Raw genomic sequence first — 23,838 nt, 5'->3', positions numbered from 1 at the left:
AGGGATTCATAGGATGTTTTAGTGTGAAAGATTTTCTTTTTTTTCCCCCCTTCCCCCCTCCCTTTCATCTTCTTGGGGATTGAAAGTTTATTCAAGACATCTAGGGTACAAGTACTGGCTACAGTTAATGACAGTGAATTGTATACTGGAAAATTGCTAGAGGAGTAGATTTTAAAGGTTCTTACCACAATTACTAATGTAATTAGTATGTATATGATATAATGCCTATGTTAGTTAGCTGAGTTAACCATTCAACAGTTTATGCATATTTCAAAATAAATGTAAGTATTTTTTGGTACTGGGGATTGAATCCAGGGTCACTCTACCAATGAGCTACATCCCCATTCCTTTTTAGTTTTTATTTTGAGACAGGATTTTGCTAAGCTTCTGGGACTGACCTCAAATTTGCCATCATCCTTCCTCAGCCTCCAGAGTCTGGGAATACAGACGTGCACCACCACACCTAACTTGCTGTTTTAGTCAGTTCTTTGCTATGACTAAATGAACCAACCAGCACAACTTTAGAGGAGGAAAAGTTCATTTGAGGGCTCACAGTTTCAGAGGTCCATAGAAGGCTGGCTCCATTCCTCAGGGTTCGAGGTGAGGCTGAACATCAAGGCAGGAGAGAGTGGTGGAGGGAAGTAGCTCACATCATAGTGATCAGGAAGCAGAGAGAGAAGCTCCACTCTCCAGATACAAAATATATACCCCATAGACATGCCCCAATTCCCACCTCCTCCAGCCAAATCCTACCACTTCATTTAATCCCATCAGTGATCAATTCACTGATAGGATTAAGACTCTTACAACCCAATCATTTCTCCTCTGAAAGTTCCTGCATGGTCTCACATGTGAGCTTTTGGGGGACACCTCACATCCAAACCATAACACTCGCTATACACCATGAATACATACTTTGTCAGTTAAAGTATTTTAAAGAAAATGGAGGCTTTGCTATACTGTGTATTATTCATTCCTCTGTATTTCATGTTAGAGTGATAATGCTAATATCACTGTGTGGTAGAGACACATTAAGATGTACCTCTTGGGGCTTGCCTAGCACATGTGAGACAGTGGGTTCTATCCTCAGTACCGCATTAAAAAAATTGAATAAAAAAAAATAAAGGGGCTGTGTCCATCTATAACTAAAAATACTTAAAAAAGATGTACCTCTTGAATTTTTTCTTTCTTCCAAATGCTATGACTGCTATGACTAAATGACAGCATTTATAACTATAAACTGCTTTTATAGTTTCTCATTTAAAGGTTTTTTTAAAGGGAAATACAGTGGCACCCATTGTGCATGTGTTCCTTACCTGTCCCACCTGGCTTATTGTTGGAGCAGAGAAGGAGGCTTTGCTGGGCCATGTGATATTCCCATTCCCATTGTCCTTGGAAAATACAGGTGAGCATTACTAATCCAAAAATCTGAAATTCAAAATGCTCCAGAATCTGAAGGTTTTTGAGTGCCAACATGGTATTGTGTATGGAAAAATCTACACTAAAAAATTTGTTCCATGAAAAAATTATTATATCTGACATATTAAATTACATTCAGGCTATAAGGGTATATAAAACATAATGAATTTTGTGTTTAGACATGGGTCCTTTACCTAAAATACCTTAAGAGTCTACATGGCAGATATTCCAACATCTGAAATAATAAAAAATCCCAAACACTTCTGGTCCTGACCTTTTCAATAAGGGAGTCTCAATTTATAATTTCAAACTTTTCCCTAAAAGGGACAATTAGCTTTCAGGCTCCACAATACTTTCTTCTCAGGTGGACTAGAATTAAATGGAGCAGTGAATGGGTGAATATGAGATGGGGTCAGTGGTCATCTTGCCACCACCTCAGCACTTGACCAGATGCTCATTCTGGTGCTGGCAGAGACACAGAAGTAACTCTGTGGCCACCAAGTACAGAATGGAATCAGGATAATCTGAGAATTTCCTTGCTATTGCCAGAGCAGTAACTAACCCTAAGTTGGCCCCTCTGGAGGATTGGGAGAATATGGAGGTGCTTGTTCTTAACCTGAGAATGCCTTGTTCTCTGCATGTTTCCTCAGGATTCTCTTTAGAGCAGAGATTCATCAGGATGAGCATGTGGGCTCCACCAAGGCTCCTTGAATTGGCTGGGCAAAGTCTGTTGAGGGATGAGGCCTTGGCCATTGCAGCTCTGGAGGAGCTTCCCACAGAGCTCTTCCCACCTCTCTTCACGGTGGCCTATGCTGAGCGACGCAGTAAGACCCTGAAGGCGATGGTGCAGTCCTGGCCCTTTGCTTGCCTCCCTCTGGGATCCCTGATGAAGGAATGGCAGCCTCACCAGGAGAACTTCCAAGCTGCACTCAATGGGCTTGATGTGCTGCTTGCTCAGGAGGTTCGCCCCAGGTGAGGGTAGTCCAGTAGCCTAAAAGGGCCCTGGGAGTCAGCATGACACAGCTGGATTCAGGGAACATGGAGAGCCAAGAGGGTAGGCCAGGGGCTTCTGATGGTGCTAGTGAGGAAGTTCAGGGAGGCCTGAGATCTGTTGTTTGGTGTCACTCTGGGAATGGGATTCTGGATGTGGAAAGCTGATTAAAATGCATAGGATACTCCCTCCTAGGTACCAGAAGGGTCTTGAGAGAATGGATTCCAGAAGAATCCAAAGGAGAAGCAGGTTCCTGCAGCTTTGCTTCTTTCCCAGGTTATGAGTCTTCTGCTCTTATTCTGAGTTAATTACCTATTTTCCCTACAGAAGATGGAAACTGCAAGTGCTAGATTTACGCAAGAATGCTCACCGGGACTTTTGGACCATATGGTCTGGAAGCAAGGCTAGTGTGTACTCACTGATGGAGCCAGAGGCCACCCAGCCCATGAAGAAGCGAAGAGTGGATGGTTGCAGAACAAGGGGGAAGCAGCCCTTGGCTCCTGTGGAAGTGCTTATAGACCTGTGTCTCAAGGAAGGCAGCCGTGATAAATTGCTTGCTTCCCTCATTGAGAAGGTCAAGCAAAAGAAAGGTTTACTACACCTGTGCTGTAAGAAATTGAAGATTTTTTCAGTGCCCATGCAAAATATTAAGACGATCCTGAAAATGGTGCGGCTGGACTCTGTCCAGGATTTGGAAGTGAATTGTACCTGGAAATTGTCCACCTTGGGGAAGTTTGCTCCTCATCTGGGTCAGATGGGTAATCTGCGCAGACTCCTCCTATCCCACATCCACATGTCTTCCTACACTTCCTTGGAGGAGGAGGAGCAGTGTGTCAGTCAGTTCACCTCTCAGTTCCTCAGTCTGCATCACCTCCAGGAACTGTATTTGGACTCTATCTCCTTTCTCAAAGGCCGTCTGAACCAGGTGCTCAGGTGAGGGATGGTGGTAAGGTTGCTCTGTAGACTAGAATAAGCCCTTATTCATTTCAGTAACAGCAATGGGCATCTTCTTTGTGCCTGCCACAAACAATGAAAGAGGGATCAGGTCACTAGAAGTCAACATATTGTCTTGTTCCCAAGTATGGTATCACACAACTACCCCAATAAAGGTTAGAGGTTGTCTTAGTCTCTTTTCTGTTGCTAATAATACAATAGCACAGACTGGGTACATCATAAAAAATAGATTTATTTTAGCACACAGTTTTAGTCCAAGGTTGAGGAGCCACATCCAATAATGGCCTCCTTGCTGGCAAAGTTTCTGAGTAGTGCAGGCATTATAGTGAGAGGGAGTGTTCAAGAGTCCTCACCAAACTAGCTTTTATAGTAGACCTACTCTTGAGATTACCCTTTATTAGTCACCATGATTGCATTAATCCAGTCATGAAAGCAGAGCCCAAATCACTTCTTAAAGGTCCCACCTCTTAATATCTTATAATACGGGTTAAATTTCCACATGAATTTTGGAAAGACCAAATTCAGTTATAAAGTTGGTTAGATGCTATTAACAGTGACTTACTGCTGCTAGACACTAATTAATGGATTTATGTCTGGGGAGTGTGGCTTTGGGAAGTGATGTTTAAGATGACTAAAAATAGCTAAGCAAGGAGGGCATTAAAGAAGGGAAAGCCCATCAAACATTTCAGATTATAGGCTGTGCACTTAGCGATCTTATCAGCATGAATCTCTCCCTCCAGATTTGTCTCAAATATCCTGTCTGTAAAGGGTTGTTTGGAACTCCAGGTAAGGGAATGGGTGGAAAATAACTTGTTTCTGGCTCATTCTCACCCTCTGATACCCACTACCAATATTTCCCAGCACTAACTGCTCTGTCTTTCCCCAGGTGCCTGAAGAGCCCCTTGGAGACATTGTCAATCACTAACTGCCTGCTTTCAGAGTCAGATTTGACACATCTGTCCCAGTGCCCCAACATCAGTCAGCTAAAGGATCTAGGTTTGAGTGGGGTCAATCTAACCTGTATAAGTTTTGAGCCCCTCCAGGCTCTGTTAGAGAGAACCTCCACCACCCTTCAGGATCTGGACTTAGATGAATGTGGGATCATGGACTCCCAGTTCACTGCTATCCTGCCTGCCTTGAGCCACTGCTCCCAGCTGACAACCTTCAGCTTCTGTGGGAATCCCATCTCCATGGCTGTGTTAGAGAACCTCCTGCTCCACACCATCGGGCTGAGCAAGCTAAGCCATGTAATGTATCCTGCCCCACTGGAGAGTTATGAAGATGTTGAAGGTACCCTCCACCTCGGGAGACTTGCCTACCTGCATGCCAAGCTGAAGCAAATGCTGCGTGATTTGGGGCGACCAGGCATGGTCTGGTTCAGTGCCAACCCCTGTCCTCACTGTGGTGACAGGACCTTCTATGACCCAGAACCCATTCTGTGTCCCTGTTACATGCCTGCTTAGGTGAATGCACATATCCACAGCTTTGTTTTGGATGTGTGGACATACTGAAGCACAGAAAGTAAACACAGAAGACAGAAGCCAGTTTCAGTTTTCAGTTTCAGTTAAGTGGGAAAAGAGTGATGGGATTGGGGGGCAGTTGTTTACTTGGAAGTTTTTTCATGTCTTTGGGGAGATGCATGTTATAAAGTTAAAAGTATGAATCTGAATTTCATATTTGTGAGAGTTATCTCTTCATGAATGGCTGTAAAGAAATGGCCAGAAATAAAAAGAACCTCAATGCAAACCATTTGGTGTATACTCTGTGATATTTGAACCTGCTTCCCCCTCAGGAACATCCAGCTATTGAAGAAATGAGAAGGCACTAAGCATCCAAGATGCTTATAACACTTGGATGGTGCCAAGATCTCGTGGCACCATTTATCATTCTCTCCATTTGGTTCTCTCTGGGGCATACCTTTCCTACTTATTTCTGTGGCTATTCAGGGGATCAGTACACACAAGTTGTATCCTCAGGGCCTGAAACAGTGTCCAGCAGTGAATACCACTGGAGTAAAGTGTTCTTTACATGAGCTGTCACTGCTAACCCCACTGAAACCTTACACTCACTTCCCTGTTCTCTATAGCATCCATAAGTCTCGATCTCTGACCTTTTGCTGTGTATAGGGATTCAATGTACACCAATTAGGCCCTCAGTACTGGAAGGGATAGACATCCCTTGTATGATTTGGAGCTTACGAACCCATTTGACCATGTCTTGCCCCTTCTTGAATTTAATTAGTTTCTAGTTAAGAATGTATAAATTCACCTTAATAAAAGACATCATATTTAATATTTGTATCCACATTAAAAATTAGGATATCCTTAGGTGGTCTTATTAATGACAATGACTTTCTACCATATGATTCCCTTTGTTAAGGAGGTAAAAAACCACCTTGGAACTAATGAGACAGTTTGGATCTGGGGTCTCAGTAGTGTGAACAAACCCATGCTAGGTCCTGGGAGCAGTGAGGAGAAGCAGATGAATGGGAGATTTGGGAGTTGGGAGTAGGTTGGGGCCACTCCATAGGACAAAAAAGTAAAGGAGATACCATATTGTGGGATTGGACCTTATAATTATTGGGCATTTGGCTTGCCTGACTGCCCAGGGAGCAAGAGGACTGCCTGCCTCCCAGCCACTACCCGCACCATACCACTGCATTTTGCCCCTGGGCTAGCACACCGTCTTTGTGACATAGCCTTTCAGGAAAGCACTTGGGGAGAAGACCACACACCAAAAAAAAAAAAAAAAGGTTAGGGCTCCATTTGCTTGTTTCTCTGAGTATGATCAAGCCCAATCCTATTTGTTCTTCAGAGGCCTTGCTTGGTGCTAGACACTCAGGTGAATGCTGCTGTCATTGCTGACAGCAACTTTCTATCTTGCTACACACAGCTGGCCCTCCTTCATTCTCTTCCCATAACAGTTACTCTTTCTGCTGTTATCCCTTTCCAGTCTCCTAAATCCCATAGGAAAGAAATGGGCCCATCAGCTTGTAGAGAACACTTGGGTACATCCTAGAGAAGATAAAATGTATAACCAATGGTATACCTGAAGTAGGACTAAGAAAAGATGCCTCCTTTCCTGAGATATACCTTTCCCAGCATCACTTTCCATAGACCCAAGTTACAGGAAATATTTCACAGAATGGGAAACCTACACCTTTAGGGTCTGAGGAAATGGGCAGGTTTTCCAGGAGTGAAGACCAAAGGAAAGGCATTGAATTGCTTCAAGTTTGGGACCATTTACTGAAAGACATATCTGGTAATATGTGCCTCCTATGAATACCATGAGATTCATTGGGGCTTACCTATGTAAAACGTGTCAGAGCACTCATATCATGAATGACCCAACACAGGTCAGTGATTATTATTAGCTTCCTGATGCAAGTAGAGAAAGAAAAATAGATGCTGTATGTTTTTGTCCATACTTAACTGTTTTAATGAAATGCTGAAGATTGGGTCATTTATAAACAATGGAAACTTACTTAAAATTCTGAAGGCTGAGAAGTTCAAGATCAAGATGCTAGCAGATTTGGTTTCTTGCAAAGCATGTTCTCTGCTTCAGAGACCGTATCTTGTTGCTGCATCCTCTGGAAAGAATAAACACTGTCCTCATAGGGCAAGGGCAGAAGGGGTGGAAGGGTTTAGAGTGTTTCCCTCAACCTCTTTTATAAAAACACTAATCCCATTCATGACAGCAGCAAGCTTATGACTTAACCACTTCTCCACAGAACCTACCTTTTAACACCATCACATTGGGTTTTGGGTTGCAATGTATCAATTTTGGAAGAACACATATAAGCCATGGCACTGAATCTTTCTTCTAAAAAAGGATGTACTACAGTAGAGACTTTACCTGGAGACCTCATTTGAGAATTGAATCTGGTGATATTAATAAGAATTAAGCCTTTGGCATAAAAATATTCCAAGAAACATCAATACAATGAGATTTTGGGTTTTGTTTGTTTGTTTTGTTTTGATACTGGAAATCACAGCCAGAGGCACTTTACTACTGAGCTACATCCCCAGCTCTTTTTATTTTGGTACAGGGTCTTGCAAGTTGCTGAGGTTAGCCCAAGTTCAAGTTGCTGGTATTAACAGGTATGCACCACCCTGCCCAGTTAATACGAGTTTTTGAAAAGTTGAGTTTGGCTAAAGAGAGACCTTGTTGGTAAGGACAGCCATGCAAAAGGAATGGAAGGTGGTAGCTATCCATGGCAGGAGGACCCTATATATATGTGAAGGCTTTGGGGTCAGGGGATTCTCCAGATTATTAGGAAGCAAGCAGGGATACTATGGCATACACAGTAGGTTGCTTGGTATTAACAATTCACCCTGGAGATGACTGATTTGTTTAGCAGACAGGCAGGTTGGACTTAACCGAAGCTAAGGGATACACAAATGACAGGGAAGGATCTAAATAGAAACATGACAGTGGGGTTTAATGCACACTCAGGGAACTATCTGGAGATGAGAAAAAAGGCCTGATGTCTAGACAGAAATAAAAGGTCAAATAGCCTTAGGGAAAGGAGTCAGGGAGAACTCAACAATTTCCAAATGCCAGAAAGGATTGCTGAATTAACCCAAAATTCAAATTATTTTAAAGAAACCAAATTATTATTATTATTATTATTATTATATTATTATTATTATTCTCCTTCTCCTCCTCATCCTTCTCCTCCTCCTCCTCCTTCTACTCCTGCTCCTACTGAGGGCCCATACTACTAGGTTCTGAGAGAAATAGTCTAGATTATTCATCGGACATGAAGGTGTTATTAGAGGCATATTTTTATCATCTGTCCAATTTTATATCTAATTGACAATCTTGTGTCTTGGAGCCTGAAACTTAAAAAGAAATTGGACAAAGAGAGGTTTAACAGGAGGAGCTGAATTCTGATTCAGATTTATCCATTGTTCCAGAGAGAACAGAACATCAGTTTGAGGAATCATCCAGGGGGTCCTCATTGCTGATTCAGACAACTAAGAGAGCTCCATTATCACTCAAATAACTTGACATCTTATGTATTTATCATTCCTTTAGCTCTCCTCAAAAAAAAAACTTGACATTTATATACTGAAGAGTGTGCCATAGCTGGATTACCTTCAGGAAAAAGAGAAAAAAAGGGAAACTTTACCTCATATTTAGATAAGTAAAATTTAAGATGTTGAGGCAGAACCTTAGCAGGTCAGAAATAAAGGGGGGAGGGGATTGCCACAGAACTTTTGTTGGAAATTTTCTTCAGTGAATCTTTTCATAATCACAAGAAAGTTGAAACTGAAATATGGTTCCTTGAGATTGTGTTAAATGAAACTGCAGACTGTGGAAATGATGTGCAAGAGTTGGCTATTAGTCCATTTTCTGTGGCTAATAACAATACTCCAGGATGGGTAAGTTTAACAGAAAAGAGGTTTATTTATTTGCCTTACAATATGTTCTGGCCCAAGATTGAGAAGCAACATCTGGTGATGGCCTTCTTCCTAACAGATTCCCAAGAAAGCACAGGACATCACATGGGATGAGACAGGGAACATGCATATGTAACCCTCTGGTTTCTCTCCATCTCCTTATAAAGTCACCAGTATTAAATCATGAGGGCTCCACCCTGATGAACTTATGTAATCCTAATTACCTCTCCAAAAACCCACCTCTAAACACCATAATCAGATTAAGTTCCTACCCTCTTAATACAATCACAATGAGGATTAAACCACATCAGTTTGAGAGGGAATAAACCAAATTCAAACCATAGCAGCCAGGTTTCATGTGAGATATGCAAGTGCCCAAAGAATCTTATCTGTCATATGTCTGCATTTACCCTCCTTTCAAGGCCTTGACAACTTTGTAGCTTTATTGTACCCCAAAGGTATTCAGTTTTATATCTTCTCTTGAAGAGATGGGCCTAATACTTTTACCACTGTACTCCTTGGGTGAAGATTCATAAGTTGCACTTGCTTCTTTCTTATTCCTAGGTCAACTCTGCCAACTTTGACCGAGGGATAGAGAAGTATTCCCACACAGTGTTTAAAAGAACCAAAATAGATTAGGACAGAAATGAATTCTGATTTTTATGCCTTTGCTATTACCTGTCAAATATGCTCGCTGGATAAGGAGCCCATTTTAGTAGTTGGGTTCCTATATAGTTGGTAATAATTCAAAGGAAGTAGAAATATGAATCAGAATGGGAAAGTATCCTGGTTCTTTTATTTATATAACAGATAAAGGTTTGTTAACCATTTTTTATGTGCTAGATCCTGTGGCAGATGCGGTGGTTCCTAGAATGTAAGGTAATATGGGTGCCTCCTTCTCAGTACTTAGGAAGACATGAGGAACTCAGGAATGGATCATAATAAGAATGAACCATGGAGTGTAATTGTGATCCTTCATATATTGTCCCCCATGCATACTCATGAGGTTACCTCACACATTTTCATTTCCTAGGACTTTCCTATGTCAGCTTTTTGAAATACAATTCATGCAGCAGGGTCTAAGGAATTAGAAGAGAATCTGATATTATAGTTCCCACTCTTAGTCTATTTTTGTTACTATAACAAAATACCTGAGATTGGGTAATTTATAAAGAACAAAAATTTTTTTTCATGGTTCTGGTGGCTAGGAAGTCTAATTTTATGACAATAGCAGACTTGATGTCTGGTGAAGATTGATCTCTGTTTCCAAGATAGTGCCTTGTTGCTGTGTCCTCACGTGGCAGAAGGGAATAGAAGGCACAAAGGGCTAAAACTTTGGGAAAAGGGCATTATTCTATCCTTCAGAACAGAGCCCTCATGGCCTAATCACCTCAAAAGGCCCAACCTCTTAATACTATCACATTAGGTTTTAAGTTCCAACATGAATTTTGGAGAGACACATTCAGACCACAGCACTCCCTGGTTATAGAAATTTAATGAGGAATAACAGTTACTGTTTTTAGGATTAATTCATTTATATTAATGGACTAAACTCATCAATCAAAAGACAAATACTTGCAGATTGGATTAAAAATACAAGACCCAACAATACAATGTCACCAAGAGACTCACCTCATAGGCAAAGACATCCATAGACTGATGGTGAAAGGATGGGGGGGAAAAAATCAGTCATGTGGATTGCATAAACAAGCAAGGTTTTCCATCACCATATCATATAAAGTAGACTTCAAGTCAAAGTCAATCAGAAGGGACAAAGAAGGGAATCATAGCAGCAAGACATAAAAATTGTAAATATTTATGCTCCAAACAATGGAGCATCTATGTATATCAAACAAACCCTTCTCAAATTCAAGGATCAAATAGACCACAGCACAAAAATACTGAATGACTTTAACACACTACTCTCACTACTGGACAGATCTTCTAAATAAAAACTAAATAAAGAAACTATAGAACTAAATAATACAATCAATAATTTAGATTTAACAGACATATATAGAATATTTCATCCATCAACAAGTGAATTCACTTTTTTCTTGGCAGCACATGGATCCTGCTCTAGAATAGACCATATCTTATGCCACAAAGCAACTCTTCATAAATACACAACAGAGCTAAGTAATCCAACTCTACTGCGGCATAACAAAAAAACCATCCCTCAACACAGTGTAAGATTTAAATGCAACCTGCATAAAGGTGCATTCATATAAAATAGTAAGACTGCTGCTGCCTTACCAAGTACTTCCAGTCCCTACCCAGGTTTAGAGTGAAATACTGGTGGTCCCAATAGTTTTATTGAAATAAATCACTTAAAAAATATTTTAAAAGAAATCAACTGAAATTTTATCTATGTAAATGAGATTTATTTACTTCCCACTAGTAGTTCACTCACACTAGGGCAATGTATTTTCCATACTTAGTATCTGCCTTGCCCAATATCAAAGAAAAATTTCAAAATGATTAGTAAAGAAAAATGTAGGAAATAACACCCCCTTTTGTTTTAAATATTTTAAGGTTTAAAAAGTGTTTAAAGTTTGTAATTCCTGGTAGGAAAACATTATCTGAATGAATACCCTAATGGCAAACCATTGTAAAATGCTTCAATTGCATTTGCTGCAGAGGGGTAAGGATTATCTTCAAAGCACCCCAGCTCTCCTGATGAGGTCAGAGGTACACTGGTTTGTATTATTGCAACATCCATTAAATGATCTAGGTTGCTTTTCCTTCAGCAAGGGTTTTGTCAGGTGGGCATTATGCTTGACCTCCAAATTTGGCTGACAATTTACTGCTAAGATTCATAACCTTCGGGTTGCTTTGATATTTTGACATATTTGCTGGGTTCTGGGCCACATCCTGGAAAGCCACCATAACTTCTGGATCCTGCATGACTGCAAGAACCTCTGGATCACTAAGAATTTCATTGAACCCAGGCATCCCTGCCATTCCAGGCATGCCCCCTCCCATTCCAGGCATTCCTCCAGGAAAATTACCAGGCATTCCCCCAGGAAAGCCACCTGGAAAAGAACCAAACTGAGCTCCTGCTTGTCGTCTGGCTTCTTCCTCCCTCTGGGCTCTCTCGTGCTCTTCTCGAGGCTTCTTAACCCTTTCTATTCTTTCTTTGATCTCTCACTCTTCGAGTTTTCGCTCATATTTTCTCCGATGTTCAGCAATTTTCTGGGCCCTTGGTTGAACTTCTTTCAGCATTGCACTAGCATCATCATCATAATCCAGTTTACAGGCAAGGGCAAGATCATGGGCTGCTTCTTCCCAGTGGCCCAGAAGTCTGTGTGCTTTCCCTCGCCACTTATAAGGCTGAGCTGAATCAGGATTTATTTCAATGGCTCTGTCACAGTCTCGAATGGCAGCCTTTGGCTTCTGTAACTTGATAAAGACACTGGCTCTCTTGGCATATAGAATGGCCAAGCGAGGATTTAGTCAATGGCTTTCTGTAGCTCACCATCATTCAGGGCTTCAATGGCAGCCCCTTTCTTTTCATTTGCTTGATCCATCATCTCCTCGGTTATCTCTGCATTTTCATCTCCCATTTCTTGAGGGGCATCAGTGTCTGGTTCAATTACACCTTCATTGTCAATCTCCAGATCACTTTCCTCACTTGATGGCTCATCTCTCTTGATGTTTTCCTCCGTCTTCTTGCTATCTGTTTTTTCTTCCTTGATATTTTCTTCTGATTTAGGTTTATGAGTAGCAGGTGGTACTTTACCCCCCATTCTCTCCACCCACTCTCTCAGGAAGCGCATCTCCTTGGTGTGCAGGACGCTCGGATCCTGCTTACACATTTTCACGAAAGCTCGGAGCTCGCTCACTTTGCGGGGGGTCCATGGTGGCGGAGAGGCAGGCGGAGGCGGCTCTCTTCTCTGATTTCTTAAATCAGGGACTAAGCAGAGGTGAGAGCAGAAACAGCTTGAAGTCAAAAGCTCTCTCAGGGAAAGAGGAAGAAGAAAGGTTGCTAGAACAATTTAAAAGCTAGATCTCCCATGGAAATGAAGGAAGTGACAGAGGCTGGCCACCTGGATTAGTGACCTCAGAGACAAATGCACCTCTGAGAGTCACATCAAGTCAAGTTCACGTTCACATAATTTTGGTCTGCACATGAGGATACACCAGCCTCTCATTCCTGTGGCCTTATCTCCTGAATACAGAGTTTTTACATTATCAATAGACAGTCACAACCAGCCCTGTTGGTTGATAATCAGTATGACCTTTTTTGCAGCCATGGATCCCAGACACAATGTTGAGGTAAAAACAGTCTACTTGACCACATCATATGGCTCTATTGGCCATGACCCTCCCAGGGTAGCAAGGGAGGGAACCCACAATTTCCTGAGCCTGGCCTGCTACCTGGGAGAATCCTCATGTTGAGAAGTAGACCGTTGTAGACTTTTCTTAGGCACATGGCATTCAGGATCTGGAAAGGGATCTAAATTTTAATTTACTTGGCCTATGATGGAGTGAACTGAGCACTGGTGTATCTAAAAGCTCCTTGAGTAATTCTAACATGTGGCAGGATGAGAGCCATGTTAGAACTCTTAGCTCAGATATGGGGCAAAAAATGATACACAGTTATCTCTGCTGGAACCTTGGGGGATTGGTTCCACAAGCACACCCACCCAACAAGGATACCAAAAGCCAAAGATATTCAAGTTCCTTATACAAAATAACCTAATGTTTGCATGTAACTCAAATAAATCATCCTATATACATTAAATCATCTCTCTAGATTACTTATAATACCTAATATGATGTACATACCATATAAATAGTTGTTATGCTGGGGTTTTCTCTTTGTTTGCTTGTTTTTACAATACTGGGGATTATTTCTGGGGCCTCATGCATGCTAGACAAGCACTCTACCACTGAGCTATATCCTCAACCCTATACCATGTTGTTTAGGGGGAAAATGGCCAAAAGAAAAGGTGCATACATGTTTGTACAGATGCAAGGCATGTTTTAAATATTTCCAGTTCACAGTTGGTAGATTCTGTAGGTGCAGAATCTTCAGCTCTAGGAGGATAACTATATTAAAACAGTTGGGAGCATGGTGGGGAGGGCTGGTAGTATACTAATTCTTAGAACTCCTACAAACACTAGAGGTACCACTTCATTCTGCATGTGCTGTTAACTGTAATTTCAGAAACTAGTATATTAGAAAATTCACCTCTCATTAAACCAAAGGTGGCTAACTGGCAACTCAGAAGCCAAATAAACAGAAATGTGCCTTATTTGGTTTCATTGTATTTTATAACATAAAATGTTTACCTTTTAGCATTTTAAAATTGGAAAACAACATGGGGATTCAAGTGTTGACTGATGCTTGGAAAACAGATTGGCAACACCAGCATTTCCAGGAGGTAGAAATCAAATCAAACTAAACATTACCTAATACTGTTTTAGATGGCCCCTGAGCACTTCCATTTGCTAAAAGCTCCTTTTTCTTTTGTCTAACCCACGGATTGCAAATGAGTCTACTGTTTGGACCTAATAGGATTTTGAGTTTAGGAATCCTGTCCCAACATCATCACTAACTTACAAGAATGTTAGACTCAGGACAGATTCTCATACTTATCTCAGAAGAAGAATGATGGGATTTAAATAAATAAATATAAAATAAAAGAAGATAAAAATGTCCCTTCAGTGAAACCATGACACTATATTTGAATTGGAAATATTGTTTCCTAGCTCTTTTTCACTGAAGCAATAATAATTGAGCCCAAATTAGGGTCTAGATTTGGTATTTATTTATTCATTTTCAATTTAATTGAAGTGGGGTGGTGGCGCATGCCTGTAATCCTAGCAACCTGGGGAGACTGAGGCAGGAGGATTGTAAATTCGAGGCAAGCATCATCAATTTAGTGAGACCCTAATCAACTTAGCAAGATCCTGTCTCAAAATAAAAAAAAAAAAAATTAAAAAGGAAAAGGGCTGTGACTGAATGGCTAAGCACCCCTGGGTTCAATTCCTGGTATATTAAACAAACAAACAAAAAAAAAGACCTTTTTTTTAATTGACAAATGACATATTGTATATATTTATGGTGTGCAACAATATGTTTTGGTAAATGTATACATTGTGGAAAGATTAAATCAAGCTAATTAACAAATCAATCAAGCTAATTAACAAATCCATTACCTTGCATACTTAACATCTTTGTGATAACATTTTTAAATTACTCTCTCAGATTATGGGATTTGCCAGTAAGAAGGTGGAACCAAAGAATATCATGCTAAGTGAAATAAGCTAGTCTCAAAAAAACAAAGGCTGAATGTTTTTTCTGATGTGCAGATGCTAATTCACAATAAGGGGGTGGAGCTAGGGAAGAATAGAGTTATTTTAGATAAGGTAGAGGGGGTGAAGGGAAGGGAGAGGGTAAGGGGAGATAGAAAGAATAGTACAATGAATCAGACATTATTACCCTATGTATATATATATATAACTCTATGACCAGGGGGATTCCACATGACGTATAACCAGAAGAATGAACAATTATACTTCATCTATATATGGTGTATCAAAATGCATTTTACTGTCATGTATAACTAAATAGAACAAATAAAAAAATTATTCTCAGGAATTTTAAGTACATTATATTATTGATCCTAAACACAATGCTGTGCAATAGATCTCCAGAATTTATTCTACTTTATTCTACCAGTCTAACTGAAACATTGTATCCTTTAAACAGCACCTCTTCATTACCCACATTTCCAGTCCCTAGTGACCATTGTACTACTCTTTTCTTCTATGAGTTCAACTATTTTAGATTCCACATGTGAATCTAAAAGACAGTAGGTATCCATGATGTTGCAAGTGACAGAATTTCTTTCTATTTAAAGGTTGAATAATATTTCTGTGTGTGTATTTCTTGACCTTCTATTCTGTTCCATAGGTATATGTATCCGTTTTTAAGCCAGAACCATGCTGTTTTTTAAAGAATACTCAATTTTACTTTTTCTACTGTTTCCTTCTAGTTACACATAACATTAGGATTCATTATGATATAATTTAAAAGGCATGGAATATAATTTGCTCTAATTCAGTCCCTAGCACTCTCCACTTTCCCTCTTCTCCTCCCTCTCTCAGTTCCTTTCCCTCTACTTTACTGATCTTTTACTAATCTTTCAAATATTTACTTTTATTTATTGATTGATTTTAGTTAGTATTTTGTAAAGGTACATGATGTTGAGATTCACTGTGGTATATTCATAAATGTACATAGGAAAGTTAGGTCAGATTCATTCTTCTGTTCTTCCCTTATCCCCTCTTTTCCCTCCCCATCAGTCCCTTTCATCTAGTCCACCAATCTTCTGTTTTGATGAAATTCTTCCCCCCACCCTCTCTCTCTTTCTCTCTCTCCTCTCTCTCTCTCTCTCTCTCTCTCTCTCTCTCTCTCTCTCTCTCTCTCTCTCTCTCCCCCTTATTTTAGACAAGCTTCTGCATATCAGAGAAAACATTGGACCTTTGACTTTCTGAGCCTGGCTTATTTCACTTAGCAAGATGTTCTCCAGTTCCATCCATTTACTAACAAATGCCATAACTCCATTCTTCTTTATGGCTAATACTCCATTGTGTATATATACCTCATTTTGTTTATCCATTCATCTGTTGAGGGGTACCTTGGTTAGTTCTGTAACTTGGCTATTGTGAATTATGCTGCTATAAACATTGGTGTGGCTGTGTCACTATAGTATGCTGAGTTTAGATCTTTTGAGTATATACCAAGGAGTAGGATATCTGGGTCCTAAGGTGGTTCCATTTTTAGTTTTTTGAGAAATCTTCATATTACTTTCCAGGATGGTTGCACGCAGTCCCATCAACAACGTCTGAGTGTACCTTTTCCCCCCACATCCTTGCTGACAGTATTTTCTATATTCTTGATAATTGCCATTCTGACTAGAATGCAATGAAATCTCAATGTGGTTTTGATTTCATTTCCCTTATTGCTAGAGATGTTGAACATTTTTTCATATATTTGTTGACCAATTGTATTTCTTCTTTTGAGAAATATCTATCTAGTTATTTTTCCCATTTATCAATTGGCTTATTTCTTTGTTTTTTGGTGGGGTTTTATTTGTATCAAGTTTTTTGAGTTCTTTATATATTTTGGATATTAATGCCCTATCTGAGGAGCAGGTGACCAAGATTGTCTACCTTTCTGTAGTCTCTCTCCTCACATTCTTAACTATTTCCTTTACTGTGCAGAAGCTTTTAAATTTTATGCCATCCTATTCACGAATTTTTGGTGCTATTTCTTGTGCTTTAGGAGATTTGCTAAGAGAGTTGCTTCCTGTGCCAACATATTGGCATATTGGGCCTACATTTTCTTCTAGCAGTTGCAGTGTTTTGGTCTAATTTTTAGGTCTTTGATCAACTACAAGTAGACTTTTGTGTAGGGTGAGAGATAGGAGTTGAGTTTCCTTCTTCTACATATAAATTTCTAGTTTTCCCAGCACCATTTGTTAAAAAGGCTATCTTTTCTCCAACAACTGTTTTTGGCACATTTGCCTAATATCAGATAATTGCACTAATGTGGATTTATCTCTGTGTCTTCTATTCCATTGGTATTCATGTCTGTTTGGGTGCCAGTACCAAGTTGTTTTTGTTACTATAGCTTTGTCGTCTATTTTAAAGTCTGATATTGTGATGCCTTCAACATCACTCTTTTTGCTAAGGATTGCTTTGGCTATTCTAGTTCTCTTATTTTTCCAAATGAAGAATTGCTTTTTCTAGTTCTGTGAAGAATGTCATTTGTAATTTGATGGGAGTTGCAATGAATCTATATAATACTTTTGGTCGTATGGCCATTTTAATAATATTGATTCTGCCTTTCTAACACAGGAAGTCTTTCCATCTTCTAAGGTCTTCAATTTCTTTCTTCAGTGTTCTGTAATTTTCCACCGTAGAGGTCACTGACATCTTTTGTTAGATTAATTCCCAAGGTTTTTTTTTTTTTTTTCCAGCAAGTTTGTTATTGGAAGGCAATTGATTTATGTGTGTTGATCTTATATCCTGCTACTTTACTAAAATTGTTTATTAGCCTTAGAAGTCTTCTGGTAGAATTTTTTTGGGCCTTCTAAATATAGGATCCTGTCATGAGTAAATAGATATAATTTGAGCTCTTCTTTTCCTATTTGTATCCCTTTTCCTTCTCTTGCTTGGTGCTTTGGCTAGAGTTTCTAGGACGATATTGAATAGAAGTAGTGAGAGTGGACATAATTGTCTTATTCCTGTTTTAGGAGGAAATTTTTTCAGTTTTTCTCTTTTCAATATGATGTTAACCTTGGATTTGTCATATATAGTCATTACAATGTTGAGGTAAGTTCCTTCTATCCCTAGTTTCTCTGGTGTTTTAGATGTGAATGGATATTGTACTTTGTCAACTGCTTTTTCTACATCTATTGAGATAATCATGTGATTCATGTCCTGTGACGTAACTGAACCATAAGGATATAGAAAACAGATCAACGTTGAGTAATGAAGTCAAAGTAGCTATCAAAAGCCTTTCAACAAAAAAAAGTCCAGGACTGAATGGATTCGTAGCCAAGTTCTACCAGACCTTTAAAGAAGAGTTAATGTCAATCCTTCTCAACTAATTCCATGACATACAAAAGGAAGAATCACTCTGCCAAATTCATTCTATGGAACAAGTATCACCCTGATACCAAAACTAGAAAAAGACATATCAAGAAAAGAAAACTTCAGACCCATGCAGTTTTGATTACTATAGCTTTGTAGTATATTTTAAAATCAAGTAGTACAGCTGGGCATGGGGGTGCACTCCTGTAATCCCAGCAGCTCAGGAGGCTGAAGCTGGAGGATCACAAGTTCAAAGCCAAATTTAGCAACTTAGTGAGGTCCTAACTAACTCAGCAAGACCCTATCTCTAAGTAAAATGTTAAAAAAAAAAAAAAAAAAGAAAGAAAGAAAAGGGCTGGGAATGTAGCTCAATGGTTAAGTGTCCCTGGGTTCAATCCCTGGTTAAAAAAATAAATAAAAATAAATAAATAAATAACATCAAGAAGTATCGATGCTTTCAATGATTTTTCTTTTTTTCCAGTGGTGGTTATTAAACCTAGGACTTGCACATGCTAGGCAAGTGCCCTACCACTGAGCTATATTCCAAGCCCTCATGATAGTTCTTTTCAACCAAGATTGCTTTGGTTCTTCAGGGATTTTCGTGGTTCCATACAAGTTTTTTTTTTTTTTTTTATTGTAAACATATGGGATACATGTTGTTTCTCTGTTTGTACATGGTGTAAAGGCATACCATTTGTGTAATCATAAATTTACATAGAGTAATGGTGTTTGATTCATTCTGTTATTGTTTTCCCTTCCCCCCACCCCTCCCACCCCTCTTTACCCTCTATACAGTACTTCCTTCCTCCATACTTGCCCCCCTCCCTAACCCTAACTCTAACCCTAACACTAACCCTTCCCTCCCCCCCATTATGTGTCATCCTCCACTTATTAGCAATATCATTCGTCCTTTGGCTTTTTGAGATTGGCTTATCTCACTTAGCATGATATTCTCCAATTTCATCCATTTGCCTGCAAATGCCATAATTTTATCATTCTTTATGGCTGAGTAATATTCCATTGTATATATATACCACAGTTTCTTTATCCACTCATCAATTGAAGGGCATCTAGGTTGGTTCCACAGTCTGGCTATTGTGAATTGAGCAGCTATGAACATTGATGTGGCTGTATCTCTGTAGTATGCTGATTTTAAGTCCTTTGGGTATAGGCCAAGGAGTGGGATAGCTGAGTCAAATGGAGGGTCCATTCCAAGTTTTCTAAGGAATCTCCACACTGCTTTCCAGAGTGGCTGCACTAATTTGCAGCCCCACCAGCGATGTATGAGTGTACCTTTCTCCCCACATCCTCGCCAACACCTGTTGTTGCTCCTATTTAGTTGCATTTTAAATCTGAACTGCAGTCACTTTATTCCAGGTCCTGCACAGACCTATTTGCAGAATTTTTGCAATTTTTGAGAATTTTTGAGAATTTTTGCGTCGATGTTCATTAAGGATATTGATCTGAAATTTTCTTTCCTTGATGAGTCTCTGTCTGGTTTAGGTATCACTGTGATATTGGCTTCATAGAATGAGTTTGGGAGGGTTCCCTCCTCTTCTATTTTATGGAATACTTTGAGAAGTATTGGAATGAGCTCTTCTTTAAAGGTTTTGTAGAACTCGGCTGAGAACCCATCTGGTCCCGGACTTTTCTTTGTTGGTAGGCTTTTGATGACTTCTTCTATTTCAGTACTTGAAATTGGTCTATTATAAAATTGTGTATGTCCTCCTCGTTCAGTTTAGGCAATTCATATGTCTCTACAAACCTGTTGATGTCTTCAAAATTTTCTATTTTGTTAAAGTATAGATTTTCAAAATAGCTTCTACTTATGTGTTGTATTTCAATCCTGTCTGTTGTGATATTTCCTTGTTCATTCCGAATTTTAGTGATTTGGGTTTTCTCTCGTCTTCTCTTTGTTAGTGTGGCTAAAGGTTTATCAATTTTGTTTATTTTTTCGAAGAACCAACTATTTATTTTGTCAATTTTTTGTATTGTTTCTTTTGTTTCAATTTCATTGATTTCAGCTCTGAGTTTAACTATTGCCTGTCTTCTACTACTTTTGGTGCTGGTCTGTTCTTCTTTTTCTAGGGCTTTGAGCTGTAGTGTTAGGTCGTTTATTTGTTGAGTTTTACTTCTTTTATTAAATGCGCTCCATGAAATAAATTTCCCTCTAAGTGCTGCTTTCATAGTGTCCCAGAGATTTTGCTATGATGTTTCTTTGTTCTCATTTACCTCTAAGAATTTTTTAATTTCCTTCCTAATATCTTCTGTTATCCATTCATCATATAATAGCATATTGTTTAATCTCCAGATGTTGGAATAGTTTCTGTGTTTTACTCTTTCATTTATTTCTAACTTCAATCCATTATGATCTGATAGAATACATGCTAGTGTCTCTGTCTTCTTGTATTTGCTAACATTAGCTTTGTGGCATAATATATAGTCTATTTTAGAGAAGGATCCATGTGCTGCTGAGAAGAAAGTGTATTCCCTCTTGGTTGGATAGTATATTCTATAAATGTCCGTTAAGTCTAAATTATTGATTGTGTTATTGAGATCTATGGTTTCTTTGTTCAATTTTTGTCTGGAAGATCTGTCCAGTGGTGAGAGAGGCGTGTTAAAATCACCTAGTATTATTGTGTTATGGTCTATTTGGTTTCTGAAATTGAGAAGGATTTGTTTGACATACATGGATGAGCCACTGTTTGGGGCATAGATGTTTATGATTGTTATATCTTGCTGATTTATGCTTCCCTTAAGCAGTATGAAATGACCTTCTTTATCCCTTCTGACTAACTTTGGCTTGAAGTCCACATTATCTGAAATGAGGATGGATACTCCAGCTTTTTTGCTGAGTCCATGTGCATGGTATGTTTTTCCCCATCCTTTCACCTTTAGTCTATGGGTATCTTTTTCTATGAGGTGAGTCTCTTGCAGGCAACATATTGTTGAATCTTTCTTTTTAATCCAATCTGCCAGTCTATGTCTTTTGATTGATGAATTCAGGCCATTAACATTCAGGGTTATTATTGAGATATGATTTGGTTTCCCAGTCATTTGGTTCATTTTTTAAATTTTATTTATTTATTTGTTTGACACAACTTGTTTCCTCCTTTATTTGACAATTCCTTTAGGATAATTCCTCCCTTTGCTGATTTGCTTCTTTGTTTTTCATCTCTTCCTCATGGAATATTTTGCTGAGAATGTTCTGTAATGTTGGCTTTCTTTTTGTAAATTCTTTTAGCTTTTGTTTATCATGGAAGGATTTTATTTCATCGTCAAATTTGAAGGTAAGTTTTGCTGGGTATAAGATTCTTGGTTGGCATCCATTTTCTTTCAGGGCTTGAAAAATGTTGTTCCAGGCCCTTCTAGCTTTTAGGGTCTGGATTGAAAAATCTGCTGATATTCTTATTGGTTTCCCCGTGAATGTAATTTGGTTCTTTTCTCTCACAGCCTTTAAAATTCTGTCTTTATTTTGTATGTTAGGTATTTTCATTATAATGTGCCTTGGTGTGGGTCTGTTGTAATTTTGTGTATTTGGAGTCCTATAAGCCTCTTGAACTTGATTTTCCATTTCATTCTTCAGATTTGGGAAATTTTCTGATATTATTTCATTGAATAAATAGTTCATTCCTTTGGTTTGTTTCTCTAGACCTTCCTCAATCCCAATAATTCTTAAATTTCCCTTTTCATGATATCCCATAGTTCTTGTAGATTCTGTTCATGATTTCTTACCATCTTCTCTGTTTGTTCAACTTTGTTTTCAAGGTTAAATATTTTGTCTTCAATGCCTGAGGTTCTGTCTTCCAGGTGTTCTATCCTATTGGATATGCTTTCTATGGAGTTCTTAATTTGGTTTATTGTTTCCTTCATGTCAAGGATTTCTGTTTGGTTTTTTTTCAATATCTCTAACTCTTTATTGAAATGATCTTTTGCTTCCTGTATTTGCTCTTTTAATTGTCGATTGGTGCGATCATTCAATGCTTGCATTTGCTCTTTCATCTCATCGTTTGCTTCTCTGATCATTTTAATTATGTACATTCTGAACTCCTCTTCTGTCATTTCTTCTGCCATGCTGTCATTGGGTTTTATTGATGTAACATCTAGATTTGTTTGCAGCATTTTCTTTCCTTGTTTTCTCATATTGTTCAGGTATCAGTGGACCGCTGAGATATTGCAGATTTCCTCTATTGACTTACAATGTCCCTGAAGATTTCTACATATATCCCCCCTTAGCCTTCAGTAGGCTGAAGTCCTGGAGGAAGTTGACAATGCGGTGCTCCACAAGGAAGCTGCCTCTCTAGGAGTGGTGGCCTTCAGGTGGGGTATAATCCCTGCTAGTGGGCAGAGGTGCCTCCACTTGTTGACCAATGGTCATCCAAAGGGGACCTAGGCTGCGGGCTGAGGCAAGGCCTGTTTGGGCCTGAGTCTCTGGTTTTACCATCCTTGTGGGGAAACCTCACCCGGCAGGGAAGACTCACTCGGTGGGGAGGTGTCGCTGGTCAGTTCCCTCCTAGAGGTTCCCCTCAATTTACAGCTACCGCCTGGGCTGGGCTGCCTTCCTCTGCAAAGTTCTCAGGGGCCCGGCCCTACCTCCTGGGCCTGGGAGCCTCACCCTTCGCAGATGAATCTCCTTAGGCTGCCCCTCCTCAGAGAATCTGCCCGCAGGCCTGGAACCTTCGCTCCACCCTAAGCCTGTCTGTGCGGCTCTTCCACCAAGAAGCCTCCTAGATCCTGGGACCCTGCTCTGCACCTAATCGCCTGGCTATGCGGCCCCTCCTCTGAGTAGCCACCTGGGGCCCCGTACAATCGCTCTGAGTCCCAGAGACCCGTCACACGCCTCTTCCTCCAGATAGTCACCCAGTATTCCGGTGCGGTCACTAGGAGTGCAAGCAACTCACTGCATGCCTCCACCTCCCACCAACCACCCGTGGCCCTGGGCAATCAATCAGTCCGAGTCGAAGTGACCCTCCCCATTCCTCCTCCTTCTCCAGATAACCCCCTGGGTGTTCAGGAGCAGTCGCTCTGAGTGGCTCTGTATCCACATGACCCGCTGCACGGGTCCTCTGGGCAACCACCCGGAGCTGTGGTGCGGCCACTCAAGACCAAGCGACCCACCACGCTTCTCCTCCAGGCAGCCCCCCTGTGTTCAGGAGCTGTAACTTTAAGTCCAAACAACTCACCACTCGCCTTCTCCTCTGAGCAGCCGCCTGGAGCGCTAATGCAGTCACTACAAGTCCAAACGACCCACCGTGCTCCTCTTCCTCCTCCTCCTACTCCTCCGGGCAGGCCCAGGTGTTCAGAAGTGGTCTGAGTCCAAACAGCTCACCACGCAGCCCCTCCTCTGGCAACCGCCTGTAGCTCTGGTGTAATCCCTCCGAATCCAAGTGGCCGTGCTCCTCTTCCTCCTCCTCGTCCTCAGGGCAGGCCCCGGTGTTCAGAAGCAGTCGTTCTGAG

At 40.0% G+C, this 23,838-nt stretch overlaps 1 protein-coding gene and 1 pseudogene across 2 annotated transcripts; one reads left to right on the top strand and one right to left on the bottom strand.

Annotated features, from left to right (window-relative positions):
- Positions 1-2,057: 2,057 nt before the first annotated feature.
- LOC306667241 (melanoma antigen preferentially expressed in tumors-like) lies at positions 2,058-4,827 on the top strand (the record flags this gene model as incomplete). Its single annotated transcript, XM_079149719.1, has 3 exons — positions 2,058-2,391; positions 2,738-3,343; positions 4,251-4,827. Exons 1-3 carry the CDS (start codon positions 2,099-2,101, stop codon positions 4,825-4,827), a joined length of 1,476 nt encoding a protein of 491 aa, XP_079005845.1. The 5' UTR covers positions 2,058-2,098.
- Positions 4,828-11,156: 6,329 nt separating this feature from the next.
- On the bottom strand, positions 11,157-12,652 carry LOC306667248 (hsc70-interacting protein-like; annotated as a pseudogene). The gene has a single exon. The product of its transcript is annotated as a hsc70-interacting protein-like (transcript).
- Positions 12,653-23,838: the final 11,186 nt, after the last annotated feature.

Source organism: Sciurus vulgaris (genome assembly GCF_902686455.1).
Source record: "Sciurus vulgaris genome assembly, chromosome: 8".
Classification (NCBI taxonomy): Eukaryota; Metazoa; Chordata; class Mammalia; order Rodentia; family Sciuridae; genus Sciurus; species Sciurus vulgaris.
Note: the sequence above shows the minus strand (reverse complement) of the source record. Positions and strands in the feature narration are given on the sequence as shown.